Raw genomic sequence first — 10,631 nt, 5'->3', positions numbered from 1 at the left:
GAAGAGCACAATGATAATACCAACATGGGCCAGTGAAGCAACGTCCTCCACAACTAGACTGAAGAACAAAAGGACAACAACTTGTCTGTTCCCCTCCCCCAATTCCCCAATAAAACCTTAAAAAAAAAAGAAAAAAAATCTTAGTCATGGAGGGTGCAGCTAGCTCAGCTCCAAGTCCAGTCACCATTCGGCTGCCCTTTGGCAGCTCAGGGCAGCTCAGCTCAAGGTGCCGTGTTCAATCTTAGTTGCAGGTGAGCATAGCCCACCATCCTACATCGGAGTTGAACTGGCAACCTCATTCTTAGGAGCACATGCTCTCACCAGCTGAGCCATCCTGCCACCTGTTGGCAGCTCAGCGGCAGCTCAGCTCAGGTGCAGCTCACTGGCCCATGTGAGAATCGAACCGGCGACCCTGTTGCTCAGAGCTCGTGCTCTTAACCAACTGAGCCACTCAGCTGACCCTCTTTAACCCTTTTCTTAAATGAAATCTTATAAATTAGAAAAAAGTAAAGAGACATAAATTGTGGTTAAGAATATAAGTATGAAACTAAAATTACTCAGAATTCTGCAGCTCACTGAGTAATAGAGTTTGAAACACAACTAATCTGAACCATGCTATTTGGCCAACTCCATAGTATTACATAAGAGTAAAATCTATATACAGGTAACCCTGGGGTTCCTGACATTCAACTTTATTATCTACTTCTTGTCATCACTCTTATATGACAGCTTCTCAGTTTATTGTCTTTCCACTAACAGTTAAGTTAAAATGGATTTCTGTGTAATAAATAAGAATATAGACACAGTATTTGTTGTCCCAGTCTAAACTGCATGTTTTTATAGTGAGGTAACTCTGGCTATCAAAACATAAGCAAATTTTTAAAAAGCTTCTGCAAGTAGTACAAGGTGAATCAACAATGGCCAACTGAATCAAAACCATTGTGTTTAAAAGTCAACTTCATTGTTTAAACACTGAGGTCTTTCTATGTCATATTATGTAAAATTCCTTAAGATAGACTCGGCCAACCATAAATCAAAAGGAATATTTTATTTTATCATTATGGCATTAGAAATGCAAACAACTAATGATAAAAATAGAGTATGTATATCAATGTGTAAGTTGTATATAATAAGCATATAAAATATGTATACAACAAATGTTATAAACACCATGGGTTGAATTTCTATGAACAGATTTATTTTACACCATATTTTCATTTTGAACTCTGCTTCTATGCAAGAAAACCACTAAGAATCTGTATGAAGATGACTTCAGGCATACAGTTTCTACAGACAGGCTGAGGGCTTGCTCACAGGAAACTGGGAATGTTCTATGTAGCTTGATAAAATCGAGATGGCTGAAGCTTGCCAATTCAGTCATCGGTCAAAACCACAGACACTCCATTTTTCAACAATTTCAGACGCTGTACAAACACTGGTGAAAAGAGAACCAGCTAAAAAAATGGGCTATGCAAACTGAAACTTTTTAAAGTGTTTCAAATTTCAATTTCTTCCATGTTTATACATTGTGAATTTTCATGCCCCATCTCTAATTGTGTTGATATACATTTCCTGGAACAGTGTCCTGAATACCCACATGACCATAAGTCATATACTTTAGGTGTTTCAACACCTTGTCTTTTTATAAGTTTACAGTGATAACAAGAACTGCCATGTAAAGGATAAAGTCGTCTGCTTGCTAATAATCAGTCAAGAAAAAGAGTAAGAAATACTGTGATCATACATGCCATTTGACTGCTGTTATAAAAGTCAAACTGAGGTTCCCAGAGAACCAAGAAAATGTCCAGTGTGGTTTGAGCATATGAGTGAAGTCAAAGAAGTAGGGACTTCATCAAGTAGGGCCTTACAGACTTTGACCAAGAGTTTGGATTTTATTCCCCATGCAACGAAAATCACTGCAGGGACTTTAAAAAGGGAAATGACATAATAAATTTACATTTTTTTTCTCAAGTTTATTGGGGGAACAGGCATGGTCATTGGTTACACATTGCTTTCATGCTACAATGGCATAGTTGACTGTTTTAGGGAGGGTGCAGCTCACAGTGGCATATGCAGGGATTGAACCAGCAACCTTGGTGTTATCAGCACCACACTCTAACCAACTGAGTTAACCAGTCACCCCCCCTACAGTTACATTTTAAAAAGGTCACTTTATCTGCTGTGTAGAGAATGGGGGTGGGAGTTTGGAGGGGGGACAAGACTGGAAACAAAAGGCACAATTTAGGAGGTTAATGAAGACATCCAGGTGAGAGAGAATAATGGATTGGACTAGGATGGCAGCCATGAAACACAGGACACGTTGCTAGGTATGAGATAGCTTTAAGAAGACTATAAAATGAAAGGAATTAATATTATCTATCTCATACTGTTGTGAAGAAAAAATGGCCCATAATAAATGGTGTTAGCTATTATTACCATCATTAATGGGCTTTCCAAAAGGGAAGAATCAGATATAATTGGTTTTAACATAAATGAAAAATCATCAATATTAAAATCATCTTTGAAAACCTATGGGAGTTCCTCTGGCAATGCAAATGAGTAAGAAAAGTATAGTAGAACTAGAAATTACTATAAGGATCTATTATAAAAATAGGTTGGGACACCAGAGAGGTATGGGAATGAGTAGAAGGTTAGGAGTGGAGAAACAAATGGCCTTCAAATGAGAGAGAGGTTAGAAAAGGTTTCAAGGTAGGGGAGACTTTGCCATGAGGGAAAAATAATGTATCAAAAAGCAGTCTGGGAGACAATTTTTAATACTAGAGGAAATTTCAGCTAAGTTGACTGAATATATTGATTTCAGATTATATCTGCTAGATGGAAGTACACTGCTATACTTGCTAGACATATACAACTTATGGTCTGGCATTTACACTATGACAATAATAAACATTTAAGTAGTAAATCTTCAGACTCATTTCTCTAACATGCACCCATAGACTTAGCCACACTGAAGTTGATAATTGTCCCAATATTTTCATCAGTACCAGATGACACCTATACCAGACTGAAAATTATTTTCCCCTGGCTTCCCCGAAGGAACCTATGGCCTTTTATCATGGCAACTGCGCATCAGGGAAAAAGGAAATATTAGACCTACCGGGGACTTCTGGACTCTAACTGACACTAATTCCAAAAGACCCAAAATGTCACTGGGGCCATCAGACAAAGTAGGAGACTTATGGAAGTCAAGTTAACAATTGAGTTTTTGCACAAAGCTGTCTCATAGTGGGCTCAGTGGGTCCCAAACCCATCCTGTGGTTATTTACCCAGTTCTGGAATGCATCATTAGAATAGATATACTTAGCAGTTGGCAGAATCCCCATATTGGTTCCCTGACATGTGGAGTGAAGGCTATTATGGTGGGAAAGACCAAGCAGAAGTTATTATAACTGCCTTTCCTGAGAAAACAGTAAACCCAAAGCTGTAATGCATTCCCGGAGTGACTGCACAGATTAGTGCCATCATGGAGGACTTGAAATACACAGGGGTGGTGATTTCCATCACATCCCCACTCAGCTAGCCTATTCAGCCTGTGCAGAAGACAAATGTATCTTAAAGATTCACAGTGGAGTATTCAGGTGCTATACCAGATGTGGTTTCATTGCTTGAGCAAAGTAACACATCCTCTAGTACCTGGTATGTAGCTATTGATCTGACAAATACTTTTATCTCCATACCTGTCAAAAAGGCCCACCAGAAGCATTTTGCATAAGTAGGCAAGGCCAACAATACACTTTCACTGTCCTACCTCAGGGGTTTATCAACTCTCCAGCCCTATGTCATAATTTAGTTCACAGGGATCGTGATTGCCTTTCCCTTCAACAAGATACCACTTTGGTCCACTACATCGATAACATTATGCTGTCTGAACCTATTGAGTAAGAAGTAGCAACTACTCTAGACTTAAAAAAATTTTATGTCAGTGGGTGGGAAACAAATCCAACAAAAAGTTGAAGCCTTCTAACTCAGTGAAACTGCTAGGGCTCAAGATATTACTCTGGTCCTTTATATTGATAACCTTATGCTGATTAAACCTACTGAGTAAGAACTAGCAACTTCTCTAGACTTAAACTTCTGTATCAAGGTGGCAGGGAAGGAGGTTATGCATGGAGTCAGCAACATGGACCTCCACTCACTGAAGTCCACCTGGCTATGGCCATTGCTGAGTGCCCGATGTGCCAGCAGGAGAGACCAACACTGATGTGGCTCCATTTACCCAGGGTGGTCTGCCAGCTATCTGATGACAGGTTGATTACAGCAGACTGCTTCAATTATGGAAGGGGCAGTGTTTTGTTCTTAATGGAATATACATTCTGGATTCAGATCTGCCTTCCCTACACTCAATGCTTTTCTGCCAAAACTATCATCCGTGGACTTAAAGGACACCTTATCCACCATCATGGCATGCCATACAGCATTGCTTCTAATCAAGAAACTCATTTCACAGTAAATGGAATGAGAGAATGAGGCAATGGGCTAGTGCTCGTGGGATTCATTGGTCTTACCGCAGAACAGTGAAATGGCCTTTGGAAGATGCAGTTATAGCGCCAAAACTACATGGCAATACCTTGCAAGGCTGGGGCAAGGTTCTCCAGAAAGCTGTGTCTGCTCTGAATCGGTGGCCAATCAATACATAATGTTATTTTTCCCACAGCCAGGACTCATGGGTCCAGGAGGTGGTACCACTATTATTCTCTTAGTGACCCACTAGCAAAACTTTGCTTCCTGTTCCTATGACCTTATGCTCTGCTGACATAGTGGTCTTAGTTACAAAGGAAGGAATCCTTCTACTGGGACACACAACAATGATGCCACTGAAGACTCCTTCCCAGCCATTTTGCGCTCCTCATGTCTCTGGGACAACAGGCACAGAAGGGCATTTTGGTGCTGGCTAGTGATTTATCCTGACTACCAAGGGGAAACTGGCCTACTACTCCGTAATGGAGGTAAGGAAAAGTATGTGTAGAATACAGGAGATCTCTTAGTATTAGCAGGCCCTGTGATTAAGATCAATGGAAAATTATAAGCCAACCCAGGCAGGACTACTAATGGCCTAGATAGACCCTTCAAGAACGAAGGTTTGGTCATTCCAGCAGATAAAGAACCACAACCAACAGAAGTGCTTGCTAAAGGCAAAGGGAATACAAAATAGGTTGGAAGGAAAGTAGTGATAAATACCAGCTATGATGATGTGATCAGTTACAAAAATGAGGAGTAATTGTCATGAGTATCTCCTCTTCTTTTTGTTATGTGTGTTTGTGTGTGTATAGCAAGTCTTTGTTTTTTTCCTGCTTTTATTCCCTTATCATGTAACATTAGATGTATTGACTTTATATCATTGTATTTAAGTGTTCTTAATTTTACATCATAGTATTTAATTTACAGGATATCGAGAAGAATAAACACCACTCAAGCACATTACCTCCTCTTCTGAGAAAGCGATTAGTGAGTTTTTGTTTCTTCTCAGGGTAGCTGTATCACTTTAGGTGAAATTGTGTTGTGACTTTGTTATTGTCTTTATTTGGAGATTTAGTATGGTTTAAGGCTGTGTTATGAATGCTTAGTTGATCTACCATGGTTAATTTTACATATCAACTTGACTGGGCTACAGGGTGCTCATATATTTGGTCCAACATTATTCTAGGTGTGTCTGTGAGGGTGTTTTCAGATGAGATTAACATTTGAATCAGTTGACTGAGAAAAGCGGACTGACCTCCCTAATGTGAGTGGGCCTCATCCAAACATCTGAAGACCTGAACAGAACACAAAGGCAGACCCTCCTGCAAGTAAGAAGAAACTCCACCTGTCTGACTACTTTAAACTTGGTTCCTGTCTTCGGACTTGAACTGAAACATCAACTCTTCTTGAGTATCAAGTTTCTCTGCTTTCAGAACAAAACTTACATACTATTGGCAATCCTGGTTCTCAGGCCTTCAGACTTATCCTGAAACTACACTATTAGCTCTCCTGGGTTTCCAGTTTGCTTGATCTTGGGACTTCCCAGGCTCCATAATCATATGAGCCAATTATTTATAAAAAATCTCAATCTCAACCCCCGTTCATTCCCTCTCTATATTCACAGACACACACATACATCTTATTGGTTCTGTTTCTCTGTAGAACACTAACACTCTCCATCTACCTAATACCAACTAGGCTATTAAAACCTACTACAAGTATCAACCTCTACTGTGAACTCATCCCTAATGCCCTAAGCTAGGTTACATGTGTCTCATTTGTGCTTCCATAATATTTGCAAACAATACTTGTGTCATAATACTTAATCACTGATTTCTATACCTGCTCTAAGGAATATAGACTCCTTGATGGCAGTAACACAGCTAATTTGACTTCATATCACCAATACTGAACACAAACCCAGGCATACAGTAGGTTCTGAGTAAATACATATTAAACCATGAAGAAAACCTTCCTGTGTGAGGTTAGATAATACTCAATTCAGAAAAAATTACTGCTAGAGAATAAGACCATATTGTTGCTGTCAATGAAGTATTCCGGCATGAAGCTGGAATACAGGACTGCTTTATTTTCAGAGCAGAAATTCTCTCATCTCATCCTTCAGGGGACAAATCAAGCCTGGGCCATGGTTATGCTTCCCATTTGCAAACAAGCGATTAAGAACCCATTTCTATTTGCAATTACTTAGCTATATAAATCAGGATTATCTCCAAAACAAAATACAGAAATAATTGGATACTGAGACTACAACTGTCAACAAAAACCCCCAATTATGAAATTCTGTGTTCAGAAAAATGGCTTCATGATTCTGTTAAATGGCTCCTGTTTTATTTTAGCTTCAAAAATACATTCATTGATAAAATGACATTACTGTCTATTTTAAGTTGGGTCCATGTTTAAGTTTTGATTTAAAAAAAAAGACTTGTGCTGCTAAACAAGATTTGAAAACTCCTAGTATTAAAAAACAAACAAACAAACAAACCACTTTAGTTTTATAGCTAGACAGACTTAACTTTGAAACTTATTTCTGTCACTTAATAGTTCTGAGTTTTTAGGCAAATTACATAATGTCTTGGAGACTCAGTTTTTCTTCTTGTCAAATTCAGACAGTGTTGGTAAGTACTGTGATTATTAGGAGAGTACAATAAGATAACATACTTAAAACCCTTAGTATGGTTCCTGGCATAGAGTAAGCAATGAATATCCGACCTATTAGTATCACAAATACCTCATCATGTGCAATGATTAGAAAATGAGGGCCAGGGAAGATGAGTGATTGTGGGAGACTATCATAATTTCAGAAAATTTCCATATATAGAAAAAGCAGCTTGAGGATTTTAAATTCTAGGAGCTATAACACCTATGGATTTAGGTTTCAAAATATCTCAGTCTAAAGCAAATGGTAGAACATATGAATCATAAATAATATACCAACTAGAAAAAGTAACTCAGGGATATGAAAAAACAGGTTCTAAAGATTTCATGATTATTATCACCATCACCAACAAACCCATTGTTAAGCATATCTAAATAAAGATTTCCTATTAAAATTTAAGGCATGATATTACTATAAATGCTATAAGGAATAATTTTTCTGGTAGCATTCAATTAATGTTCTAAGTTTGTTGAAACTTCATTTCTTGATTTGAATTTTTATTTAAAAATATATTAATCAGGTTCGGTTACTTAAACCTATATGAAATAATGAAATGACAGTAAAAGCATATGATACAGCTCATCAAATACCATGTGACAAATTGAACATGAATATTAAAACAAGTTGATACCTGCTTAGAAAGCACTTTCATATGCCCTACGCTTCCCCGGCAATACGCTTCAAGGATGACACCAAATTGTATGGAAACAGCGGGAATGTGCACTTCTGACCTGCAGAAAGTTAATAATATTATGTTTTGTCAGACACTTCAGATCACCAAATAAAAGTACTGACTTCTTTATTCTATTATAAAATTGACTTATGATGCCAACTAAAGAAAGGAAGAAGACATCCTCTTGTGAAAAATTTTTAATGGTATTGTCAACTTTCCAACTTTTTAAACATATTTCAAAAAGATAAGAGATTTCATAATTAGTTAATTCTTTATTCCAAGAAAACCAAAATTTTCACATCTCACCTTATTGTTTGGGGTAAAACGGTAACATTACCAATTTAAAGACAATTAAGACAAAACACAAAGATCTGACTCATTTCACACAACTGATTAATCCCTCAATTAGCTTCTATTCAGTTTTTTCTCAAAGAATGATGTGCACACCTGAAACTAATTTCTTTTAAAAAATGATGTGCTCATTTGAAAAACAAAAGAATACATTATTTTGTTATTCCTTGAAAGGTATAAAATAAGAAGACTGAACTGGGTGAGAAAAGAATACAAGTTAAAAATAAGAAAGGACGGCTGAGTGGCTCAGTTGGTTAACAGCGCCAGCTCTGAGCAACAACAGGGTCACCGGTTCGATTCCCCCATGAGCCAGTGAGCTGCGCCTGAGCTGAACTGCCAACAGGGTGGCAGGATGGTGAGAACACATGTTTCTAACAACAAAGTTGCTGGTTGGACTCCCACATGGGATGGTGGGCTATGCCCACCTGCAACTAACATTGAACACGGCACCTTGAGCTGAGCAGCCGAGGGCTGCTGTCAGGTGGCCAGATAGCGACTAGACTTGGAGCTGAGCTAGTTGCACCCTCCACAACTAAGAATGAAGGACAAGGACTTGGCTGTTTCCCTCACCCAATTCCCCAACACTATTCCCCTTCCCCAATTCCCCAATAAAATCTTTAAAAAATAAAAATAACGAAGGAAAAAAACTCTTAATAATAATGAAGTCAAGATCCAGAAAGATAACCCATAACATAGAAAATATTATAGAGCTTATTTTCCTTAAGAAGCTTAGCTTTAAAGGAAAGTTATTTTTTTCCTGATAATCATTACTTTCAATATTCTGAAGTCTAGATGGAAAAAGCAAAAATGTCTCAGTAGAAAGTCAGAAATGAGGAATCAAAAATTTTCATAGGAAACTAAAAAACTTTTAGTTCTCGTTCCTGATTTTATGCTTATATAAATTTGGTGAAACAGGTTCATATAATTCTGAAAATGAAATAATAAAGAAATTGAAAATAAAGCTACTGTTGTTACAGGAAAACTTTAAAATCTTTACCCACTAGTAGCGATAACATAATATTACTACCCACAGCATTTTCGAAGCAATAAGTAAATCTGGTTTTCAGTCTAAATATATTAACACATTTAGTCTAAATATATACACTTTACAGGAAAACAGCAATACACTAATTATTAGTTTCAGTTAAAAATCAAGAAGGCATGGAGGGATACTTGTCTGAATTGAAAATTAAGGGTTTGGGTATCAAGAAATAGAAGACACCAAGAGAGTATCAATGTTATGGATTGGCTCAGAAACAACTAAAGCAGCTCACTGTTTTGCTAAATGTCCTGTATTACACTGGTCTATATTTACAAAAGTAATAAGGTAGTTTCAAACTGCAATATAAAACACTTACCTAAGGTGCCAAAATAGAAATTGCCCTATCCTCCGATTAGCAAGTGCTCTTTCTAATAGGAATCTAGAGAGGGCACAATCAAGAAAAGGCTCATATTTTAAAACTTGCACCAGTTGTAAAAGATATTGAGAGAGTTCTTCATCACTGAAAAAAAATAAAAGACACAGTAAGTCACGCAACACCCCATGCCAGAAAAAGATCCCTTCCTATCAAACTATCAAATACTAACTTATTGAAACAAAATGGTTCTTTCGGGTCAGGCTTGCTTCATGCTTAGAGACACTGTTTCATTATTACAATAACATACAAAAAGCTCATGATTTCAGATGGGCTGAAGGGAGAGTGGAAGGGAGCAAAGAACAGGTACATGGGGTATCTTTATTAAATTAACTAGGTTGCTACAATTGATAATTATATTTACAATTAGCCCAGAGTTACAATAAAATTAGGTACTGACTAATTATGCTGAAAGTTACATACTTAACCAATCAATTTTTTTTAAAATAAAAATTCTACTAGTATGCCAGCAATTTATTTTCCTTTCCTACTATTAGGGTTAAGATAACCCTTCTCCCAGATAGCCAATGAATAATCAAAATCTTAAATGCAAATAGTTTGAAAGACATGGAAATGAGTGTATCTGTAAGTGGGAATTGATGCACTAATTAATATAACATAATATTGTAATTAACTGAGCTGAATTAATTAAGGTTAGTGGTTCTATATTTTGTGTCCATCTCCAAACCATTCACATATAAACACATTCCCATCAGAGGCAATTCCAGTAGCTGGGTCAGATAAGAATCCCAAGTCTACTCTCATTGGACAATAAATGGTTAAGAATGTAGTCTAAGGCAGATCTGGCACTGAAGCCTAAGGTACTACATACCAAGAAAAAACCCTCACAACTAGACATTTTAACATAGGGAAATGCATCAGAATTACCTATATGGAACATGGAGATCACAGCCATCTCCTCCTAGGGATAAAAACATTTAAGAAAAATACCTAGGCCAGCCGAGTAGCTCAGTTGGTTAAGAACTCACTCAAGAGCACGAGCTCTTGGGGCCGGCTGAGTGGCTCAGTTGGTTAA

General features: G+C 37.4%; 1 protein-coding gene across 1 annotated transcript in view; it reads right to left on the bottom strand.

The window, feature by feature from the left end:
- Positions 1-10,631, bottom strand: part of PIK3CB (phosphatidylinositol-4,5-bisphosphate 3-kinase catalytic subunit beta) — a 103,466-nt gene that overhangs the window by 27,068 nt on the left and 65,767 nt on the right. Inside the window, exons 13-14 of the mRNA XM_019663910.1 lie at positions 9,539-9,682; positions 7,687-7,887 (exon numbers count right to left, since the gene is read on the bottom strand). Of these exons, the coding sequence (XP_019519455.1) occupies positions 7,687-7,887; positions 9,539-9,682 (345 nt within the window). The remainder of the gene's footprint in view (positions 1-7,686; positions 7,888-9,538; positions 9,683-10,631) is intronic.

This window comes from Hipposideros armiger, unplaced genomic scaffold (genome assembly GCF_001890085.2).
Source record: "Hipposideros armiger isolate ML-2016 unplaced genomic scaffold, ASM189008v1 scaffold_410, whole genome shotgun sequence".
Lineage (NCBI taxonomy): Eukaryota > Metazoa > Chordata > Mammalia > Chiroptera > Hipposideridae > Hipposideros > Hipposideros armiger.
The sequence above is the reverse complement of the archived record's forward strand: the minus strand, read 5'-3'. Positions and strand labels throughout refer to the sequence as shown.